The sequence below is a fragment of the Symphodus melops genome (genome assembly GCF_947650265.1).
Source record: "Symphodus melops genome assembly, chromosome: 22".
Taxonomy (NCBI): Eukaryota; Metazoa; Chordata; class Actinopteri; order Labriformes; family Labridae; genus Symphodus; species Symphodus melops.
The window spans coordinates 18169213-18190547 of NC_136712.1; the positions used below are offsets into that span (position 1 = coordinate 18169213).

The 21335-nt window shown below is 44.7% G+C and overlaps 1 protein-coding gene and 1 long non-coding RNA gene across 12 annotated transcripts in view; one reads left to right on the forward strand and one right to left on the reverse strand.

Moving 5' to 3' along the window:
• Positions 1-21335, forward strand: part of nav3 (neuron navigator 3) — a 391548-nt gene that overhangs the window by 368255 nt on the left and 1958 nt on the right. For 7 of the 11 annotated variants that reach the window (XM_079334642.1, XM_079334635.1, XM_079334640.1 and 4 more), the window contains 19 exons: positions 1493-1516; positions 1733-1810; positions 5966-6049; positions 7021-7132; positions 7944-8068; positions 10715-10738; positions 11217-11383; positions 11655-11741; positions 12840-12993; positions 13741-13927; positions 15486-15583; positions 15657-15752; positions 16595-16763; positions 16967-17202; positions 17701-17855; positions 18848-18919; positions 19431-19627; positions 19780-19898; positions 20248-20451. In XM_079334642.1, coding sequence (XP_079190768.1) covers positions 1493-1516; positions 1733-1810; positions 5966-6049; positions 7021-7132; positions 7944-8068; positions 10715-10738; positions 11217-11383; positions 11655-11741; positions 12840-12993; positions 13741-13927; positions 15486-15583; positions 15657-15752; positions 16595-16763; positions 16967-17202; positions 17701-17855; positions 18848-18919; positions 19431-19627; positions 19780-19898; positions 20248-20451 — 2388 coding nt within the window. The remainder of the gene's footprint in view (positions 1-1492; positions 1517-1732; positions 1811-5965; positions 6050-7020; positions 7133-7943; positions 8069-10714; positions 10739-11216; positions 11384-11654; positions 11742-12839; positions 12994-13740; positions 13928-15485; positions 15584-15656; positions 15753-16594; positions 16764-16966; positions 17203-17700; positions 17856-18847; positions 18920-19430; positions 19628-19779; positions 19899-20247; positions 20452-21335) is intronic. The other 4 variants (XM_079334641.1, XM_079334644.1, XM_079334638.1 and 1 more) reach the window with 3 other exon arrangements.
• On the reverse strand, positions 34-21070 carry LOC306817622. Its single transcript, XR_013778048.1, has 2 exons — positions 20698-21070; positions 34-120 (listed from the first exon to the last, which is right to left on the reverse strand). It is a non-coding gene; the product is annotated as an uncharacterized lncRNA (long non-coding RNA).

The window sequence follows — 21335 nt, forward strand, 5'->3', positions numbered from 1 at the left end:
AGCGACAGCGCGCGTACCATGTTGCGAGGCCTCGCTCCTCGCGCGGGCGGCCCGGGTTCGCGTCCGGCCTGTGGCCACTTTCCCGCATGTCTCTCCCCCTTTCCGACTCTATCCACTGTCCTCTATCAATAAAGGCAAAAGGCCAAAAACAAATCTTTAATAAAATAAATCTGATTTAAAAACTCATTAGGACTTGGTGTTGGGTCCTGAGGCGAGAGAACCACTGCTTTAGATGACTGCTGGCTGTTTTTTTGTTTTTTTTTTGTCTGTGTCTGTGCATCTTTACAAATACTGTTTGTGTGTGTCACTGTTGCACTGCATCTAAAAAGAGTCCATCTTTATCGAACCAATCAAAGCACAAACAGTGATATTTGTTCAGCTACATTTTATTGCCGATCATTTTGAAACAAAAAAATACACAAAAAAAAAAAAGTGATGGTGGAAAAAATGTTATCAGGTTGTACAATGAAGCAGTTTAACCCTATGTTGCAATGCTTTTTATTTTCTGTGAATCTTTTGCATTTATTCCATCTCGATCATAAATAACCACCCAACCTTAGCGTGCTCCACATACCATTCTTTAATGACACTGACTCAAGTAATGCACGCACTGGCCGCTGGCTCTTCTTCGCTCTCTTCAACAGTTCAGTTTATCACTGATTCTTCTTTGATTTGACACATTTTTGGTTCTGCTTCTGATTTTTCTCTCCATTTCTCCTTCTAATTCCTAATTCATTAGGAAGCTTGGGTCAAAGAGTATTTCGTTTTAACCTGCCAGATTGGTGCCGTTGAAAATGTTGAACTTGTGCAACAGGCATGAAATTTGCTTACTCAGCAGCCCCGTCACCTCTGAACCAGGGCGACGAATCAGTGCGGGAATTTGATATCATTCACTTCAATTCCCAACTGAGCAATTATTAAAATCAGTCAGTTAGTTAATCAATCCATCAGCCAATCAGTCAGTCAGTGATTGACTCCAAACCCGTCTTTAACAGGTTTCTCTAGATGTTTCCACTCAGGAGGAAGACATCATAAATTCAAATGTTTTTAGAAAGCTGTATATTTGACAGTTAATGATACCATGTAAGCACAGCTGGATGTTACACATTAATATTGTCGCTGACTTTACTCATTGTACATCATCAAACAGGAAGTGAGGTTTTTTTTGAAAAATTGACACTGAAGGTGTTTCTGTGATTGTCGTGGTTAAAGCAGAAGCCTTCTAAAAAAAGAAGCAGATTGACTTTTAGTTTATTTCACTGAACTGAACATTCTTTAAGAACCAGACGTTTGTAAATACTGTTTGACCCATGTCAGGGATCCCTCACCTTCATCTCTCTGCATCGCTGCTTGAAATCTAACCGTGAGGAAAGAAACCAGTGCTGTGGCTTGTGATAACCTCTTTCTCTCCAGCCACATCAGTACACGCTGTCCGATGGAGAAATGCAACATAGTGTTAATTTTTTTTTTTACTCTTCTCTTTTCAATCAAGGGCCAAACAGTCCTAAATTCCACGGTAATCCCCCACACTTTGTGCTCACACTTCATCCCTGTCTCTCTTTCACACACTATGATCATGTAACTGCATCACAGTCATCAACATGGGAGATGCAACTTTTCACATCTCTGTGCCTTACCCATCAGTCACATTTCTGTTACGCTTTCTAACTTGAAGCTTACCTCTGTACTCTCTCTCTCTCTCTCTCTCTCTCTCTCTCTCTCACCCAACCAGCAAATCAGAAAGCTGCGTCGGGAGCTGGACGCGTCCCAGGAGAAGGTGGCGACCCTGACGTCTCAGCTGTCTGCCAACGTGAGTTTGTTTCCTTCAGAAAGCAGTCAAACCAGCGAGCTCATTTGCATGACAGAGCGTTTTATGGAGAGTGTTGGGTATCGCTGCTCTGGAAGGAATAGAAATCTTTAAGACGCCCACTAAATCCTTTTCCCGTGTTTGAACCCACGGCGTGTGTTTAAGCTTTGATTTTGTAGGTGCGTTGTTGTTGTTGTTGTTGGTTTTTTTGCTTTTCCTTAGATGGGATGTTTTCTACAGCGAGAGGATTGTCTATTTGCTTTTGTCCCAGCTGGGGGGGGGGGTTCAGTGAGAACTGGAGCCGCTCCCAGGTTCAGTCAAACAGAGTTAGACGGGCGCAGAGCGAGGAACAGGGAGATAAGGAAGTGAGTCCAGACTCCGGTACATCATGCGTGGGTGCAGCTGAGCGAGATACAGAGACCTCCGACCCACAGACAGAGCTGCCTTTGAGCTGTATGCAGATAATCAATCTCAAGAGTGGGACTGGACTCACTCCCCCCCCCCACCCCCCGAGATTTAATCGAGGAGTTGTGCAGGGACAGTCAAACAGCTGTCGGGTTTTTTTGGGTCACAACAATCTGATCACAGGTCTTTGATACTTACACGATCATGTGGAGTGGAGTCTGAAAAACTTTAAGGGTTAGCATCAAGCTAACAAATGAAGCTGCAGGCAGGATAGTTATTGTGCCTCACTAACGTCCCGTTTGATGAACGTTGATCTGTTCGGTTTTCTCTGTTCTTGACTCTCCCAGTGCACGTCTTCATTGGCTCCCTGTGGAGCATGTGTTCATGGCTACATTCACCAGATGACCCAACCTGCCATCTAAGTCAGACTCAAGTGTGTCACATTTCAGGTGCTGATGATAAGCGGTGTCACGCCTGACTGTGCTGGGCCTTATGCAAACGTTTACACGACATATGTGCTTCGCAGCCCCGTCTCTCGTGTTCCAGGCTTTCAAAAAAAAAGAAAGAAAAAAGAAAAGCAGCTTCACACTGGATGTACATGACAGCATGGTGGGCTGCTCGTCATATAAGCTCGTCTTATCCTCCCAGCGGGGAGGAAGAAAATGTACTCGCATGTTCTCCACCCACGGTTCAAAGGCGCCGGCTCTCTGTGACACTGTTGCATCATTTATGTTCCTGAAGCCGTGCAGATATACGTTTGAACGGGAGCTTTAACGGTTACAGTGGGCTGAGTGCCTCTAAAAGCACACACACACACTGACTGATTGTCTGTCCTTAAACACACAGATGGGCTGTGATGGGAAAATGGTATTTTCAAAATGTCACCACTCAAAAAGAGACATGGTGATTCCTTAATGCAGCGTTACGTAACTCTAATTCCCTTGCCGTTCATTCTTTGATGCCCTCATGCGATGTTGAGTAAACTAAAAGGTTTTTTTTTTATTATTATTTGGCTTTAACATCGTGCACTTTGGACTTTCTTATTTTGAAAAGGGCTCCTGTAATTGTCCCGACCTCTCAGAGGAACACACTCCTGAAAGTTTAACCATGAAAACAGTCTGAACTTTTAGTTTTTCGCTGTAAAAAATGAACATTTGGCTCATGTATTTTAATTTCATTAAACCCACAGAGGTATTTTTTCATGCTTGAGGTTATCCTGATATCTCTCATTTGCTTTGCCACTGCATGCATAATTTTTCCGATGATGTGTTTGAATTTAATTTGAATCTTAAATGGAGTAAGAGGGGCTGTCGTGTCTCCGACTAAAGGTTGGGGGTTTGATCCCGATGTCCACACTGAAAGGTAGGGTTGGTCATTTTCTTCAGATCAGCTTTATTTAGATTTGGGTTGAAATTGTCTTTAGGTCCTGATAGTAATTAATAACTCATGTGCTCTGAAAAGAAAACGAAAACAGTGCGTGAAATTCTGAGTGGAGATATCCCAGCATGCAGTTCGGTATCTATGATTTACTGCTCTTCCACCAACTGTTAAACCCCACAAATTCAAAATGACTGCTGGTTTCTTAGCGGACGAATCAAGCTTGTGAGGATTTTAACACATAGAGAAAAAAAAGACAAACGTTTAATCAGTAACGAGCGGCTGTCTTTATTATATTTTAAATATTTTAAATCATTTCATTGTTGAAGTACGGCAGCGTTCTTATTGTTGAGTGATATTCATCCAACAGGCTACGCTTTGCTCTGCTGAGGCGGGTTACGCAACACCCGGAAGAACGCATCGTCCCTCCTGAACAGTCAGCTGTGTTTTTTGTGAATTGATGAGCTTCCAAGAACAACTCCACGAGAACTCGAGTCCGTTCTTTTGGGTTCTAAATATTAAGAAACAGCCTTTGTGTTTGTTTTGAACTGGATTGCAAGTTTCATGTATTAAACGACTGTTTAAATGTTTTTCCCATAATTCTGTGGACATGGAGCCAAAATAGTAAAACCAACATCCAGTCAAAGGCATGAAGAGAAACACTCAGTATTTTTATCTGAGCCTATGAAGCGGATACATTCTCCTGTCTGGATCCACGTTAAATCGGGTTGAAGAGTTCAAGCAGGCACCCGTCGTCCCCTCTCCGTCTCCTTCCTCTCTCCGCTCACTCCTCCTTCCCTGTGCCACCCGTGACCTCGTCTCGTCTGCTCAGCTCTCGCCGCCCCTCCCTGCTCTTCTTTTTGTTCTCATTATCCCTCACATCGTCTGTTCTTTGCCTCCATCTTTCTGTTCCCCTCTTTTTTTTTTCTCTCTTTTTTTTTTTTTGTCGACGTTAAAGGCACCTCGAAGTAGCTGCTGGAATAGACTTCAGGAGCTGTGATTGTGCCACGTCCTGTTAGCTGGTTTGGCTCACTGTCAAGTTGTGCCAAAGACCCCAAGATTAAAAAGGACGGGCTGAAAAACAGGGGGGTTCTGGGGTGGGGGGGGGGGGGGGGGGGTAAGTGTGTCTCTTTGGGCTGAGCCCCAGAAGCAGTACAGATGGGTCAGCCTTTGGGATGAGTTTGGACCTTGATCAGCACCTCCCACTGGGATGACAGGTGGACAGTGGGGGCCTGCGTCTGAGCTCACAGGTGGAATTGGAAAGAGATGTAGCGTTGGAGAGACGAGATGGAACAGTTGGCATTTCCAAAGGTCAGAACCTTTGCTGATTCAGTCAGCGACACAGAGTGGAGGAGGCAGCTCCGAGGACGACTGTTTAGAAATTCACAAGATCTGAAAAGTTCATATCGGGAAAGAAACAGAGCTGCACATGGGTTTGTTTGCACTGTCTGGAATAGATGCTGTTAAATTCAGGAGAAGGAAGTGATGTTTACGTGTGTGCGTGTGTGAGGCAGAGATTTTCTGATGTGTCTGGGCAGGCTGCCCACCTCTCTGCGACGCACCAGGCCTGACAGGTGTCTCAGGGTCTCTCGCTAAGGATGAGCTGGCAGCGCACACGCGCACCAACACGCACAGATTTGACAGCTTTTGCACAAGGACACACGAGCGTGAACATAAGGCACTCACCAGACATCCCGACATAAACAAACACTGAGACAAACACACACGCACAAAGAAAAGCCCAAACACACATCCAGACGCCCAGGTTCAACAGAGCAGATGGCGTAACGCCGCAGAGCGTTTTCCATCCTTCAGCGTGTCGCCTCCGTGTCTTCAGGTGACACATGAAGGCCGCTTCGATGGGACATCTGTGTCTTTCTCGTCACAATTTTCTTTGTCGAATCAGCCCAGGAAATATATGACAGTTAATTCACACTTCACATACAAAATAAATGCAGCAGTGAAGTCTACTCATCCTTAAAATCTGAGAGTGACTCTTTTTTGAAGTCCTTCCCCCAGCAGCAGCTCTTTATAGCACACTGGGAACGTCTTCAGGAGGTCGCAGATTTCCACCAACAAACTCTCCACACACAGTTCTGTGTTTAGGTTCTTTGATTTAAGCGACAAAACCCCTTTAAAGCCATGGACACAATCCAGCAGACCAAGTCAGGTTTTCTTCAAAAGAGGGGGATTAAATGTGGTTTTATGCAAAGGGACGTTTCAAGATGTGTTTATTCACTCTCCACATTTTATTTGAATTTATCTTTCCAGAGATTTAGTTTTGGTTTCCTCTGAAGTTTTTCATTCTCTGCTGTTTCTCATGAGCATGTTCTTTTGTGTGTGTGTGTGTGTGTGTGTGTGTGTGTGTGTCTGCAGTCTCACCTGGTGGCAGCCTTCGAGAAGAGCCTGAGTAACATGACCTGCCGCCTGCAGAGCCTCACCATGACCGCCGAACAAAAGGTACAAGAGCTTCGTCTTGAATTTGAAATGTACTGTGTCTGAACTCGGAGAGGAAAAAAAAAAAGGATTACAGGGAGGAGAAATGATTGGAAACAGGCGAAGGGTTGACAGTGAAGTAGTGCTGTTGGAAGTCACATAGTGGAGAGTGCCTGTTAGGATTAATGGTTGTTTTTTCAAGTTCACTTCCTCAAGCTTTTCATTTTACAGAAGTTTCAGTTGTTGCCTTGATGTTTCTCGAACTTCACATCCAACACGTACCAAACTTTTTATTCACATGCAGGTCGAAGTGTTTCCATGATATCCACGGTATGGATATAAAGGCCCAGAAACATTTCAAAATCAAAGTTTTCTCCAGAATTAAAAACCTCATAGTAAATGTAGAACCGGGACGTTTTTGTCTTACGAATCCATTTTGTGTCGACAGGATGTGTTGGAAACGCCTTAAAGCCTTACAGAGATCACACAGCGGCAGAAGCAGCAGCAATATGTTCAAAGATCTATCCCCACCACATGATATCATGAATGCTGTGATACACACACAGAGAGAGAATACTGACGGGCCTTGGCAGCTTTTTAATCCCCCATAAATTAAAGCGGGCCGGGATCTGCTGGGATGTCTTTGTTCAACAAGGCCTTCCCAACTTTTAATTAAAGCAGAAACCCTATCTGGGGTTTTGGGCAAAGCAGAATAGGAAACTCCCTCTATCTGATGGTGGTGGTTCAACAGAGCTGAGCGTTTTTTTTTTTTAAATTCTGAGCAGGTGGTGCTGGGGTCGGTGCAAATCTACAGGGAGAGCTGAAAATACCCCTCCTTTCTTTTTTTGGCTGGCATTTCCTCCAACCAAAAAATCCACGCCAGCGCCAAATCTAAGATGTGTTTCTCGTGACGAAGTTTGAGTTTGAGTCCAAAGAGCCGTTTTTTCGGTGCGTCACGGTTGGTTTTATAACGATCTCTCTCTCTCTCACCGCAGGAGTCTGAGCTGGTCGAGCTGAGGGAGACGATAGAGACGCTGAAGACCCAGAACACTGACGCACAAACAGCCATCCAGGTGGCGCTCAATGGCCCGGACCACCTACACAAAGGTAATGAAGACACTGTCTCATGATTGGATGTTTTTTTTTTAGCCTGATTGGACCCAGGGGGATTTTTGGTTGAGCCACAGTGATGGACATGAACGACACAGCTGCACCTGCAAACATTTCACATCCTTACCCTTCTATGATTTATAGCAACTTTCAGTCTACCAGAAGCTGCTTACAGTAGTTTCTTTCAAAATAAAAGCATTTTTTTTTATCCAAACAAGTAAAGTTACTCCAGCTTAAAAACCTGTTTTGAAATGCAAAGTAATCTAAAGTCAAATATGTGAGTTGATCACTGTTAACTTTCACTAATAATTATTGTAATTTTAAAGAATAAGGTTTTTTTTTGGCTGCACAAAGAATCTGCTGAAGAAGTGTTGACATGTTTAACATCAGTTTTAATCTTTAAAATGTGATACAGTCAGTATGGGAGACTTCAACCAAGACAAAATCTTTTTTTTTTAAATTGCAGTTCTGTGAGTGTCCACTAGAGGCTGCACCCAAAGAATAAGAATCCCCATTGTTCCCAGAATTTAAAAAAACAAACATATTTAGAGCCTTTAGAAATCTGTGCTGGGGCTCGAAATGAATCTTAATTAAGGCTGTGATCGGGTCGGTCTGAAGATCTGCTCCGGCTCTCCCTCTTTGCACGCTGCTAGATTGATCAAGAGTTAGCTTAAGATTGCATTTCCAATATAGCAGCCCCTCACCTTCGGTTTAAAAGGTCCTTTCAGAAAACCGAGGGGTGAGGTCAGTGACACAACATCCATGCACTGAACTTTTCATACAACTCACAAAAGTCTGTCCTTTGTAGACCTACGGATTCGACGTCAGCACTCTTCAGAAAGTATGTCCAGTATCAACAGCGCAGCCAGTCACTCCAGTATGGGCAGTCTGGGAAAGGATGCTGAAGACAAGAAGAAGAAGAAGAAGAGCTGGGTAGGTGGAGCGTGTTCACAAAGTCAAAAATCTACTGCTCAACTTCTCCACCCTGAAAAATACCACCCGAGAACGTAAACACACAAATCCCGCCAACAAAAAGATGATTCAAACATTCAAACGATTTTTTGTGTTCGTCGGTGAATCTACAGGTTTCAAACGTTTCCATTCAGTTGCAGCAGGCGTCAAAAGCTTTATATTTACACATTCACTTTTGAAGCCAACGTTAGAGAGGTGGATTTGTTACTGAGAGATCGTAAATCAAAGCTGTATGAATTATTCAGCAGCATTTAAGCTACTCTAAATATTCTCTATATGCCTGCATTAAAAGATTAAATGTCGTTTTTAGCATGAAGCCATATTTATGAATCTGTGATATCAAGCTTTTAGGTGCTTTTACGCCGACTGAAAGGGCTTCACATTCAGCGTGATACCTCAAATGTAAAGCAGATTTTGAATATATCTGCATAGCTTGATCTCAATGGGGCTGCGTTCGGTCTGAACTGCTCTTTATTTGTTTAAAACTGTCAATCAAAAGTTTCTAGACGAAATGAAAATAGTTTTGTTTTTTTGTCCCGCTCTTCTTCTCTTTTTGATCCCTTGTGAAGTTGTTGTAAAAATGTGTGTCAGTAATTTAAAAGCAGCCCCAGCTTATTATCAAGATGTGTTTGGGTACATTTCAGGTTGATTTCACAGGGCGTCCTATTCACCATCTATTCACACCATCACATCCTTGTTGCCAGGTTACAGTGCTGAGAGGCTGAGGTAGAGCTAACGGGGGGGATTGGGGGTGTCGTGCAGAGGAGTCAACCACCCTGCAATTAATGTTTGAAATGCACTTTGAATTTCATACACACAACAGCATGCAAATGAGGTTGGAAAGAAGCAAAGTGGGGCCTAGCGCTGCACGTGCTGAAGTTCGACTTGAAAACTGGGTTAGAGGTCAGCGATGTTTAGAGCTGATTGTGTCTCTGTCTGAGGAGAAGAGGAACACTTCTGTTTCTCTTAACAGCCACTGCCAAAAGTCCTGAGAGGGCTCTAATCCATCTTTATCCTCTGTCTCTTTTTGGTTAGCCCACCCTACCAAACAGTTATATTCCCTTTTTTTAATGCTACGGACAACATCGACACATAGCAACGAATCCAGACACCAAAAAAAAGTAAAATACGAAATCATTTCAGAATGTCTGAAAACCTTGAAGCTCTCCTCGTCTCTTTCTGTTTCTCTCTGTTCTGAATGTTTCTCTCCGCAGCAGCAGCAGCAGCAGCGGCGTCCCTGGCTCTGGAGCTGTTATTTTGCTGCAGCCCCCTGAGTCAGACACATGACATATTAGAAGTTCCATCTCAGCCAAAGTGCAGCAGAGCCACTCAGCAGGCTCTGCAAAAACGCAACCCCCCCCCTCGGAAAGAAATGCACGCATACAGCCCGAGAGTTCACCACTGAGGGTGACACCTCAGCCTGCTATGCTAACTTATTCCTGTCAGGCTCATGAATGCAAATCAACCCCCTTATTTAGGCCCTAATTAATTATTCATTTGCATAAATTCTGCCTTGATACACACACACCCATGGGTGGAGAGTTCAACTAAGGTAATCGAGGAGTGAGCAGAAAAAGCAGCAGATCATGCTAACTGAGTGGCACCATGAGAGACTGTGTAATGAGTAGGTAGAGTGTCCTTTAATAAGACGGGGACTTTGTGCACGCAGGCGTCTGATCTGCTGGAGAAGCCTTGAGCTGGATTCAGATTAGCTTCTGTGTTGTTGATGTCTGACTCTTCAGCCAGATATCAACTCATCATGAATTGAAAAAAAAACAAAAACCCCAAAGACAGACAACTCGGGCTTGTTCTCCTGATGCATCGTCTGAGAAGTAGCTCAAAGCCTTAATGCTGCACTGCCTTTGATGGCCATCAGGGGGAGACTTCACTGTGACTTCAGTAAACATTTCCCTGAGGAGTTTTTTATTTGTTTTGAGTATCGTTAGTTCAGTATGGAGTGGGTTTTTTTATTAGCATGGTCCCATGGTTAGAGTAGAGTCAAAAGTGATGATTCTGAGTGTAGCCGCCTACGCTGACACATCTCGATTAGGAAGCGTTCGCCAGGATAGAGTCCGAGCACGCATCACTAAACCTCTTATCCAAACATGGACTCTTCTTCTGTTTCTGGTTTCAGTCAGAATCCAAAAGGAGGATTTAAAAGTCAAGCAAATGATTGTATACAGTTTCTTCTTCTTATGAATTATGTTGATTGTTTGGGAAAACATGCTAAATGACCCGCAGCTGCGTCAACGAAGAAGGGACACCAAAATCACCTCAACACTGACAAATGACAAAAACGGCCGACATGTCAAATTGATTTATGCTGCATCGGGATGGATTTTAGCCACAGATGTTTCCCTCCTGAGTCGAGCTTTAAAAGAGGCGTATTGAGTGTCAAACACTGCGACTTGGACGTGGTTATAAATGTCTCCACCTGATAACAGGATGCTAAATAGACTCTTAGCATGCTCAGGAAATCAGCTTTATTTGCTACCACATGCGCTAGCTGCATTGAGTTTTGAAGAAGCTGAGCGTGTGTGTGAAGTGTGTGAGGTGTGTGAGGGTGTGTTTGTGTGACTTAATGGTGGGTGTGTTCTGCGTCTTCAGGTGGCTGATTCCATCCCAGCTCAGGTCAGTGGTTCCCAGTGTGTCTTCTCTGTGTGTGTGCTGTGGTGATCCTCCCTTTCTTTGCCCCTCTTTCTAAAATCTTTACTCCTTCCTCTTTCTCTCAGAGGACCTCCTTCTTCTCCTTTTCTGGGAACGTCAGCATGGATACAGACCCCCCCCCCCCCTCCCCTTGCAGTGCCCCCGTTTGTTCCTCCTTGTTCGTTTTGATTGCTTGTGCAGCCCCTCATTTTCAGGTTCATTAAAAGCCTTGACCCCTCTTCTCCTTCATTTCCATCTCGACTTACAGCTTGCTTTTGCCCCCCCTTTTTTTTTCACCTAACCAGACAGTGACTATTGCTTGGAAACAGCACGGAGTGACTTCCTGATCTGGCAGGATGTGATGTCACCAGAACTTATCTTTTAGGAGCTCGAAGTAGGCCGGTGGATGGCGTTATTAACCTCTTTCTTTCTCTCTGTTTGTGTTCTGTTTTGTGTCTTGCAGTTACGCAGCTCCTTCAAGCAGGCGTTCAGCAAGAAGAAAACCAAATCGCAGTCAGCCCACGACGAAATGGACGAAATGACCGACTCGCTTCCGTCCTCTCCCAAACTGCAGCACGACAACCGGCAAGGCAGCCTGGCCACGCTGCACTCCTCGCCCTCCACCACAGAGTGAGTTTCAACATCTGCTCTCACACACACACACACACACACACACACACACACACACACACACACACACACACACATCTCCACACAGGTGCACCTCCCCCCTCTCTCTCCTGAACACGTTCACAGTGTTTATTCTTTATTCCAGTCTAAACTAAGTTCAATGTCAATTCCTGTTTTGTTTCCATCTTCACTTAAATCTTTTTTTTTTTTTAAACCGCTTTTCCAACCTGTCCTCTCATCCCTCTCTGTAACATCTCTCCACCTGCTGTAGCAAGTGCGTTTGTGATAACAAGTCCTCTCCCATTTGGACGCCAAAGAAAAAGCACAATGGTCACGTTGTCTACAAGCACAGATCTCGGTAATAAAAAATAAAAAAAGGCAAGGTGTGGCATGCTCCAAAGGAGTGTGCGTACTTGCAGTGGAGTGTGTTGGTGTGATTACCTCTCTCATAAACTCTGCATGTCAGAGGGAATGATTTCTGTCCTTTACAAACTCGCCTCTGAATTTCTGTTTTTTGAGAAGTAGCACTTAAAGAAAGGAGAAGATGGTTCTTCACAGCAGAGTGAGTCATGTCTGACACTACAAAAGGAACATTTAGACAACCAGCATGCAGGTTCTGTTCAGATGTAAAGAGGGCGGAGCATGTGGATGTGTCAGTGTTTCTGCTCGAGTGTGACAGATTCTTAACAAATGTTATCTAAAGACTCGCTGCAACAGTTAGTACAATGTAAAAGATGTCTGCCTGTTTGTTATGAAAATAACTGAATCTTGATGAAGGGACTTGACTTTGACTTTGTATTGAAAGGTATAATGTGCAACTTTTGAAACCAACCCATCTCGAGCTGCAGGCTAATGTTAGCGCTCTTTAGTTAGCTCGTAGCTGCACATGTAAATTCACACGGAACGACCTCGATCAAAAAATGCTGACGTGAAGTTGAAATAAGCAGTGAGTGCAGTTTGTTATTCTTCTTTTCTCGAGTCCCTCACTTAAACTTCAGCTTTTATACGCAAGCCAGCCGTCCCGTCCATGTAACCACGGTAACCACAGTGTAGAAACGTCACAGTTTTCAGTCACAACGTTTTATCTTTCCTGTTAACACCAGTATATCTGACACCTCACACTTCTTTAAATCCAACACTACAGAGGGCCTACAGTACAAGTTTAAGACTAGACGTATTCATCCTGTTAGCAACACCTTCAGAACCACGAGTTAAAAAACCTCTTTAAATAATGTGAACTGGGAGGACTGGTTCATGTCCATAATGCCCCAGTTCCTCATGTTCCTCCGTGTTGTACCTGCCTGTGCTGACTCCAGCTTCCCTTCACCCTTCAGCTGTCTCCCTTAAAGCCAGTCGTTTCTTCTCCAGACTCTGCGTGTGCGTGTGTGCGTGTGTTTGGTATAACCCTCGAGGTGACCCCCCTCCTCCTCCTCCCTCTTTCTAACCCCGATCGTAGACTTTGTGAGTGCACGGAGGCCGAGGCTGAAATCGTCCTGCAGCTGAAGAACGAGCTGAGGGAGAAGGAGCTCAAGCTGACCGACATCCGGCTGGAGGCGCTAAGCTCCGCCCACCACCTGGACCAGATCCGTGAGGCCATGAACCGCATGCAGGTGAGATTGTGCTGATGGCAGAGCGTGACTGTCTCTGGTCTGTTGACGTATCTTCATCACACCACCGGTCTCATCAGACGACACTTCTCATTGACACTGTTGTACTTCCGGTTGTGCTTTAACGAGCTCAACTTAAATCTAATTGATTTGGCCTTAATCTGAATCTTTACCAGCAGACCTGTAAGTTAAAATGTGAGCTCCACTTTGTCACATTAAATACTGTAACATGTTAAAGCACTGATCTGTCTTTGTTTTGACTCGAGCAGCTATTTACTGATCTTTGACGGTGACCTCTCGAACAGGAAGTGGAATCTTGTAATCGCCCATGAAGCTGAATAACAATTCAAAGTGTTTTCATCCACGTGATACGTTTAAATGATCATTTTTTAAAATGTTGCACGAGGCTTCAGAGTGTAACGTTCAGAGGTGCTGTGTCATTTCCTTTCCTTAAAAAGGAGCACACGTTCAAAGACATCGCCGTGACGCCTCCCTTAAGTCGATCTGTGTAGATGTGGATTACCTTTTCTGTCGAAGTTAAAAGTCTCCCCTCAGATCCTGGATTGTGTAAGGCTCCTTATCTGAGACGCTCCCTTCAGTACAAAGAGCGCCTTGAAGATCAAACAGCTTCAATAAAAATTATTCGGTACAACAACAGTGACTGCAGGGAAATGTCCGTCTGCTGCTTGAGCTCAGCCTTAACAGAGTCTTTGACTGCGTCTCCATTGTTCCCTCCTTTGTCGTTAACAGAATGAAATTGAGGCGTTGAAAGCGGAAAACGATCGTCTTAAGTCCAGCGGGAACGCCACCCCGACGGCCACGCCCGTGAAGACAGCCCGGCCGCCCTCCGAGACCTCCAGCACGTCCTCGTCCTCCTCGCGCCAGTCCCTCGGGCTGTCGCTCAATAACCTCAACATCACTGACACCATCATGTCAGGTCAGTTCACTGTTCGCACTTTGTTCTGTGACGTGAGAGCAACAAGTGCGCGAGTGGTGAGAGACTGAAAATAAACGTGCATGTGTTGACAAAAGCAGAAATAAATCATCAGTTTGTGCTGCTGGTCAAGCAGGACCGAGAGTCCAAGAAGAAGATTCGATTTTAGCCGACAGGTGAATTTAGTTAATAAACCTTTGAGTGTGGCGTTATGTTCTTATATCTCATGGAAGCACAGAACCCACCGTACGGTCTGCAGGACGTGATTTTATTCTGCGGCATCAAGTCGGATTAACTCTCTCTGTACATGCCTCAGAAAAGTGTGAAGGATTTGTGTTTGCAGAGAGAAATGATCCGGAGGAGCGGCGTGATGAAACGGCTTCTCTCTCTCTCTCTCTCACTCTCTCTCTCTCTGTGTCTCTCTCTCTGTGTCTCTCTCTCTGTGTGTCTCTCTCTCTGTGTCTCTCTCTCTGTGTCTCTCTCTCTGTGTCTCTCTCTCTCTGTGTCTCTCTCTCTGTGTCTCTCTCTCTGTCTCTCTCTCTCTCTCTCTCTCTCTCTCTCTCTGTGTCTCTCTCTCTCTCTCTCTCTGTCTCTCTCTCTCTCACTCTCTCTCTCTCTCTCTCTCTCTCTCTCTCTCTCTCTCTCTCTCTCTTTCACTATACTGCTAGGACTCACAACACAGCTGGAGCACGCACACACACACACACACACACACACACACACACACACACACACACACACACACACACAGACACATGAACGTGCTGAGTATCCCTCTCGGCCTGCCCTGTTGAGAAGTGGAAGACTTTGCTCCCTCTCTCTTGTCCTGTAATTAACATGGAAGGCGCAGCTCTCCCGGAGGACTCGGGTCCTCGTTAATTGATGGAGGGATGAGCTGAGAGCAGCGGCGCGTGGGAAGACGAGTGGGCTAACGGGCTGTTATCACCCCAACACAGAGCCCGTCAGCTAAATACAAAATCTCTCCCCCTCCCTCCTTAAGACAGAGTGTGGGACACAAAGAGTGAAGACAGACTTCTGTTGACTGTAAAAGGAAGCAAAGAATTCAAACTTACACAAAGTAGAAAAGTGTTTGACAGAAACTCTGAGGTGTCGATTTGACGCATGTTGGTGTGTTTGTTGGAGGAAAGGTGATGGTGTTGTCTGATGCTTTTTTTAGATGAGTCCTTTGTTTCAAAGTGTCTTTTCTGTTGGTCTCACATCCTCGGACACATGAACCTCGTGTTGAAGAAGTTTTTCATCCTGACTGATTTCTCAAACATTATTTTGGATTCTACTTTAATTTCCTATCACGCAGACAGTCCTTCATGATTTATTCCGTGCGCTCCCTGTTCAACGCTCGGTATGAAAACATTGATTAAACACAAAAGTAATTATCACATGAAAGAAATCCATTAGCTACCGTTCACTTTGGAGTGTGTTTGTCCGTTTCCAGCTGTAATTTGCCAGCAGGCAGATAGAGAGAGCGTTTGTTTACCATGATTCATGGCTCTGACAGATTGAAGTTGCCTGTGTTTCCTAACAGAAGCTTTTTTGTTTTCAGACATTCTGCTGGACGACAGCTACGAGGGAAATCTACGCAAGGAGGGCCGGAGCGTACGAATCGTGGTCACCATCAGCAGAGGGCCAAAGACCACCAAGGTCGGTGAAGGATGGACCTTTATTTATCTTGTCCTCAGACGGCATCTATTCTCATCTTATTTGTTGTCTTCAGGGTAAACACAGTCAGGAGCACCTGATTGGCTCGATCGGTGTGAGCGGGAAAACAAAGTGGGACGTCCTGGATGGAGTCATTCGACGCCTCTTCAAGGTAAACAGACTCTTCGAGCTCTTGTGTTCCCTCACAGGTTCTTTTGCTGCGTGAACTGGGAAGTCGGAGCTGAGGAATGATGTCACAACATGGACGCCTACCTTGTTTGGTTAGCAAATAACAGACGATAACAACAAACTCCGTGATAGTTTAAAATGAGTCCACGGAGAGAACTTGCTCGATACTTTCTGTGTGATTGATTAAGCAAATAAACACAAATAAACAACATAAGGATATTTACAGCTGCACGTAGCGGCCATGTTGGATTCTAACTCGGGCTACTCCGACTTTCCGACCAGTAAATACGACTTCAGGGAGCGCTCCGGTTGACACTTCCGACCGGGAACTCAGAACTTCCCACTTCTCTTCAGCGTTCGACACGTCAGAGCAGGGGCGCTCTTTAAGTACCGGGCGCTGTCCGTGGTGCTGAAGCAGCAGATGGATTTGTTGCTCCTCTTTCGCTAAACGCTGAAGCTTCAGTGTCCACCACATGGCAACGTGCATGCGCTCCGAATCTGGGAATGACGTGACAGTACCCTGCAGTACCCATTTTAAACACTAGGGGTCAGTTACATATTGCTCCTTTAAATGATGAAGTTTAACTCATAGGGGAGCATTTTTTACAAGTTCCCTCTTTTGTTGTGAATTCACGGTGTTTTAAATCTTAGGAACACATTTATTGTGAAACATGGCTGTTATGAAAGTTTTTGCTTTTCCACTCAAATCAGTTGTGCCAAACTTATTGTTAAAGTGTGAAGATTTTTTTGCAGTACGGCTTCAATCCCAGTCTATATTTAAGGCTCAGCTGTGCAGTCCTTCACTCCGCCCCTCTCTCCCTGCAGGAGTACGTGTTTCGTGTGGACCCTCTGACCAGCCTTGGCCTCAGCTCAGACAGCATCGTCTGTTACAGGATGGGCGACGTGGTTCGCTCCCACACTTCTGAAGTGCCTGAGCTGCTTCCCTGCGGCTACCTGGTGGGCGACAACAATGTCATCAAGGTCAACCTGAAAGGTACGGCAGCAGGGGAACTGGGAGTTTCTATATCAGGAAAAATGCTCGTGTGGAAAGCGGGTTTTGAATGTCAAGGAAAGGAAACGATTTTGCTGTTTAAAAAAATACACTTAGATGAATTTCAGCTACAATTCTGTTCTCGTTTTGTTCTTTTTCTTCTGTCAATAAAAATAATGTCCCTCGTCGTTCCTGTCTCTTCCCAGGTGTGAAGGAAAACAGTATTGACAGTCTGGTGTTCGACACACTGATCCCCAAACCCATAATCCAGCGGTACCTCAACCTGTTGATGGAGCATCGACGAATCATCCTCTCAGGACCCAGCGGCACTGGCAAGTCCTTCATGGCTGCCAAGCTGGCCGAGTACATCATTTGTCAAATGGGCCAACAGGTGACGGAGCACAACGTGGCCAGCTTCAACGTGGACCAGAACTCCAGCAAGGTAGGAGAGGAAACGCCTACATGAAGGTTTTTTGTTTTTGGTCACTGTTGACTGAGCTGGCTCTTCTAGACCTGACGCTCCATCGTCTGTTATCAGCCAGGGAGGAGTTCAAAGATCATGATTAAGCACAATAAATGTTCCTTACACTCGACAAATTTAATCTATCATGACGCCAAGCTGGGTAGAATAGAAGCCCATGAAAAGTCCCTGCACATCACTGCTGTACAAACTGGTCTCTCTTCTGTGTTTTTCGACCTCTATGATCTCTGTGTGGTCATTTGCTCTACAACCGGACTTTTCATTCTGATGAGAAAATAAATGTACCAGCAGCTTAAAGGCCTTAGACGTTCGTCCTCTCTACACTTTGTTTAAATGTTGAACATATAATGAGAGATTAACATGAATAAAAATGGCAAAAACACACTCTGACCAAACTGAGTCCTCGTGGGAAATCCTTTATGTTGAGATTACTGCATCCGTCTGTGCTCTCTTCTCCAGGACCTGCGTCAGTACCTGTCCACTCTGGCAGAGCAGTGCAACTCTGAGGAGACGGCCACAGAGCTCCCCACTGTGGTCATTCTGGACAACCTGCACCACATTGGCTCTCTTAGCGACATATTCAACGGCTTCTTGAACTGCAAATACCACAAATGGTGAGTCACAAATGCACCACTCAAACATGAACAGTCCTGACTGTTATCTCAAGGTGACTCTTTCTTTCACAGTGGAGCTGTAATTTACAAAGCGAGGGCTGTGTGTGTTAGTAAGAATCTGGCAAAAGGATTTCATCATATTGCAATACAGGCAGAAGGCTATAATTCGAAATATTATGGAAATGACCACATACTGCAGTTTCCTGATGGTTGTCTGTTCATACAGAGCATCAAACATTTGCATAAAAAGTATTTTTTCATATCAGAGAGAACTGTTTGTATTTTGTTTCTTATAAAGCTCACAACATGTTTTAGCTTTCTTAGCAGAGGAATTCTCATTTACCTATTTCCATTAAAAGAAAAACATCAATTATTTGCATAAACTAACAAATCTTTACTTATCAGTTTGTTTGTCTTTTCAAGAAGATTCTGTATTTTTCAAGCCAGAAATATCATGGCGTATCTTTAGTATGTTAAAGGTCACATAATGTGCAAAATACACTGTAGGCTGTTTGGACATTTTCCCTTTATGACATCACAAAGAGCAGAAGCCCCTCCCCCAGGTGGGTGACACTCCCACAGCTAGGTGTTTGTTCTGCCCTCTGAGTCTGCCTTCTCACCGTAAACAATAGGACATGGAGCGAGAAAGCAGCGAGTACACCCGAGCCCTTCCAGAGAGGGGGCGTGGTCAGACACAGCTCATTTACATATTTAAAGCTACAGACACAGAAACAGCCTGTTCTGAGCAGGGCTGAATTAGAGGGGTTTATAGACATGATCAAACACAGGATCAGAGTGGATTTACAACAACACACTTCACACACATGTTGAAGAGGAGCTCTGAGACTTATTTATGTAGGAGAATTTGCACCTTTAATAAATGCGCCCTTGTGCGTTTTCACAGAATACAGCGACTCACACTCCGTCTGTTCATTATTAATCACTGTGTGGAAATTACTGTGAAGAACTTTTTTTACTCTGTCTCCTTCCAGCCCTTATGTTATTGGGACCATGAACCAGGGAGTGTCTTCCTCTCCTAACCTCGAGCTCCACCACAACTTCAGGTCTGTGAACTGCAACCTTCAATGACAGGGGCAAAAATGTCTCCTGTGCTGTTGATTAAATAATTTGTGGTTATGTATCCAATTGTTATTGTTTACAAAGAGAGTTGACTAGTGGTCTTATTGACTCTGTCAGATGATGAGTTTGATTTCAGCCGACTTCTGTCGACTTTTTTTTCTCCTTAAATTGAAGTTTTTCATCTCTCAGATAATTACTCCTGTTAGATGAAAATAAATAGACTATAGTGCAGAAATGTTTCTGCTTAGCATGGGTGACTGGATGATCATTTGTTAAATGTAAATCATAATAAAAAGCTTATCACAGCCAGATGCTCATTAAAGATAAATCTATTATACTGAGTAGAGTGGTTGTAAAAACCTTTATTCTGAAGAATGAGATGCCTTATAAACAGTATAATTATCTCTCTGTAAAGATGTTTACTCCAGTATTGACCCTGAAGTAACCACTGCAGGTCCTTTGCTTTTTCACCATCGATAATCTGTCTCGCTGCAGGTGGGTCCTGTGCACCAACCACACCGAGCCGGTCAAAGGTTTCCTGGGCCGTTTCCTGCGGCGGAAGCTGATAGAGACAGAGATCAATAAGAACATGCGCAGCAACGACCTGATTAAGATCATCGACTGGATCCCCAAGACCTGGCAGCACCTCAACGGCTTCCTGGAGGCTCACAGCTCCTCTGATGTCACAATAGGTCAGTCTCAGACTCAGCCTCTTCGCCTCTCTCTGTTTAGACTGTTAGACTGTACTGTGTCTAAATGGAGCCAGCGCCTGACCTCATTAGGTCCTTCAATAAAAACAGATTGTATTGAGGCTCTTATCTTTGGGGCGTTTTCGTCCCTGCAGGGCCCCGTCTCTTCCTGTCGTGTCCCATGGATGTCGAAGGCTCTCGGGTTTGGTTCACTGACCTGTGGAACTATTCACTGGTGCCGTACCTGCTGGAGGCGGTCAGGGAGGGGCTTCAGGTACGTCGTAGATACGCTTGAACGAACCCTCAGGGTTTATCACTCAAGATGGAAGAAGACTTAGCAGCCAATCTAAAAATCGATGTTGAAATCAAGCATTGTTGTTTCTCAGTAATTTGATCAAATAAGAACATGAACGAGAGTCTCAACCTTGGTCCTTGAGTGTCCACAAAAAAAAAAAGATTCTCCTTCAGGTTGGACTTTAAAAGGAACCAGCAGCCTGCTATAAAGAACAGACAGATCAATAGTTCACGTCTTTAGTGGTACACACTGTGTAGGGGGAGATTATTTACTCAGTTTTGACTTCATCAAGCTGAACACTTCATTCATTGTTTTTGCATGATTGCAGCTGTACGGAAAGAGAGCAGCATGGGAGGATCCGTCCAAGTGGGTGAACGACACGTATCCATGGAACGCCGCAGCTCTGCAGCAGGAAGGCCAGTCCCTGCTCCAGCTGAGGCCGGAGGACGTCGGATACGAAGGCTACAGCTCATCCAAGGAGGGAGCCTCGTCCAAGCAGGTGTCCCAGAGTGACACGGAGGGAGACCCACTGGTGAGCAAATAATTTATCCACCTGTGATCAACCATCTGAACCCTAAAACAGAACTATTCAGTTCAATGAATCAAACATGTGGAGTTAAGAATTCACTTCAGGGGTGCTGGTGGCGCAGCGGCAGCGCGTGCATCCCATGTAGCGAGGCTAAGCTCCTCGCGCGGGCGGCCTGGGTTCGCGTCCGGCCTGTGGCTCCTTTCCCGCATGTCTCTCCCCGCTCTCTCCCTGATTTCCGGCTCTATCCACTTTCCTCTCTATCAAAAAAGGCCAAAAATAAATCTTTAAAAAAAAAAAGAATTCACTTCAACTAAACCTGGAGGGGTTTAACATTCAATAAGTAGAGTGGCTTAGTTGTACTGGCTAATGAAATTAACCTTGGAACACACACACAAACAAACACACACACACACACACACACACACACACACGCACACACACACACACCAAGATGGAATATTCGAATAGTGAGAGACTTAAGTTACTGTTGGGGGTTATTGTGGCCCAAGAGGAGTTAAAGAGCAGTCATCCAAAAATAACTGGATTTAGTGTGTGTGTGTGTGTGTGTGTGTGTGTGTGTGTGTGTGTGTGTGCGTGTGTGTGTGTGTGTGTGCGTGTGCGTGTGTGTCCAGGGACAGCCAGTTTGAGCGCAGGTGTGCCTGGGTTAATTTTATGAACACTTAAAGAAATGCAGCTCTCGAGCAGAAGATCAGATCCTGCCCTCGTATCGTTGGGTCAAAGATACTGTAAAGGTTGGGAGTCATTACATTTACATGCATGACAGGTCATTTCAGTACGCTGCCTTTTTTTTTTTTTTTTTTTTTTTTTTCAAAGACACAAACAGAAAGTCAGAAAGTATGAGAACAGCTACAAGAAACAACCAAACA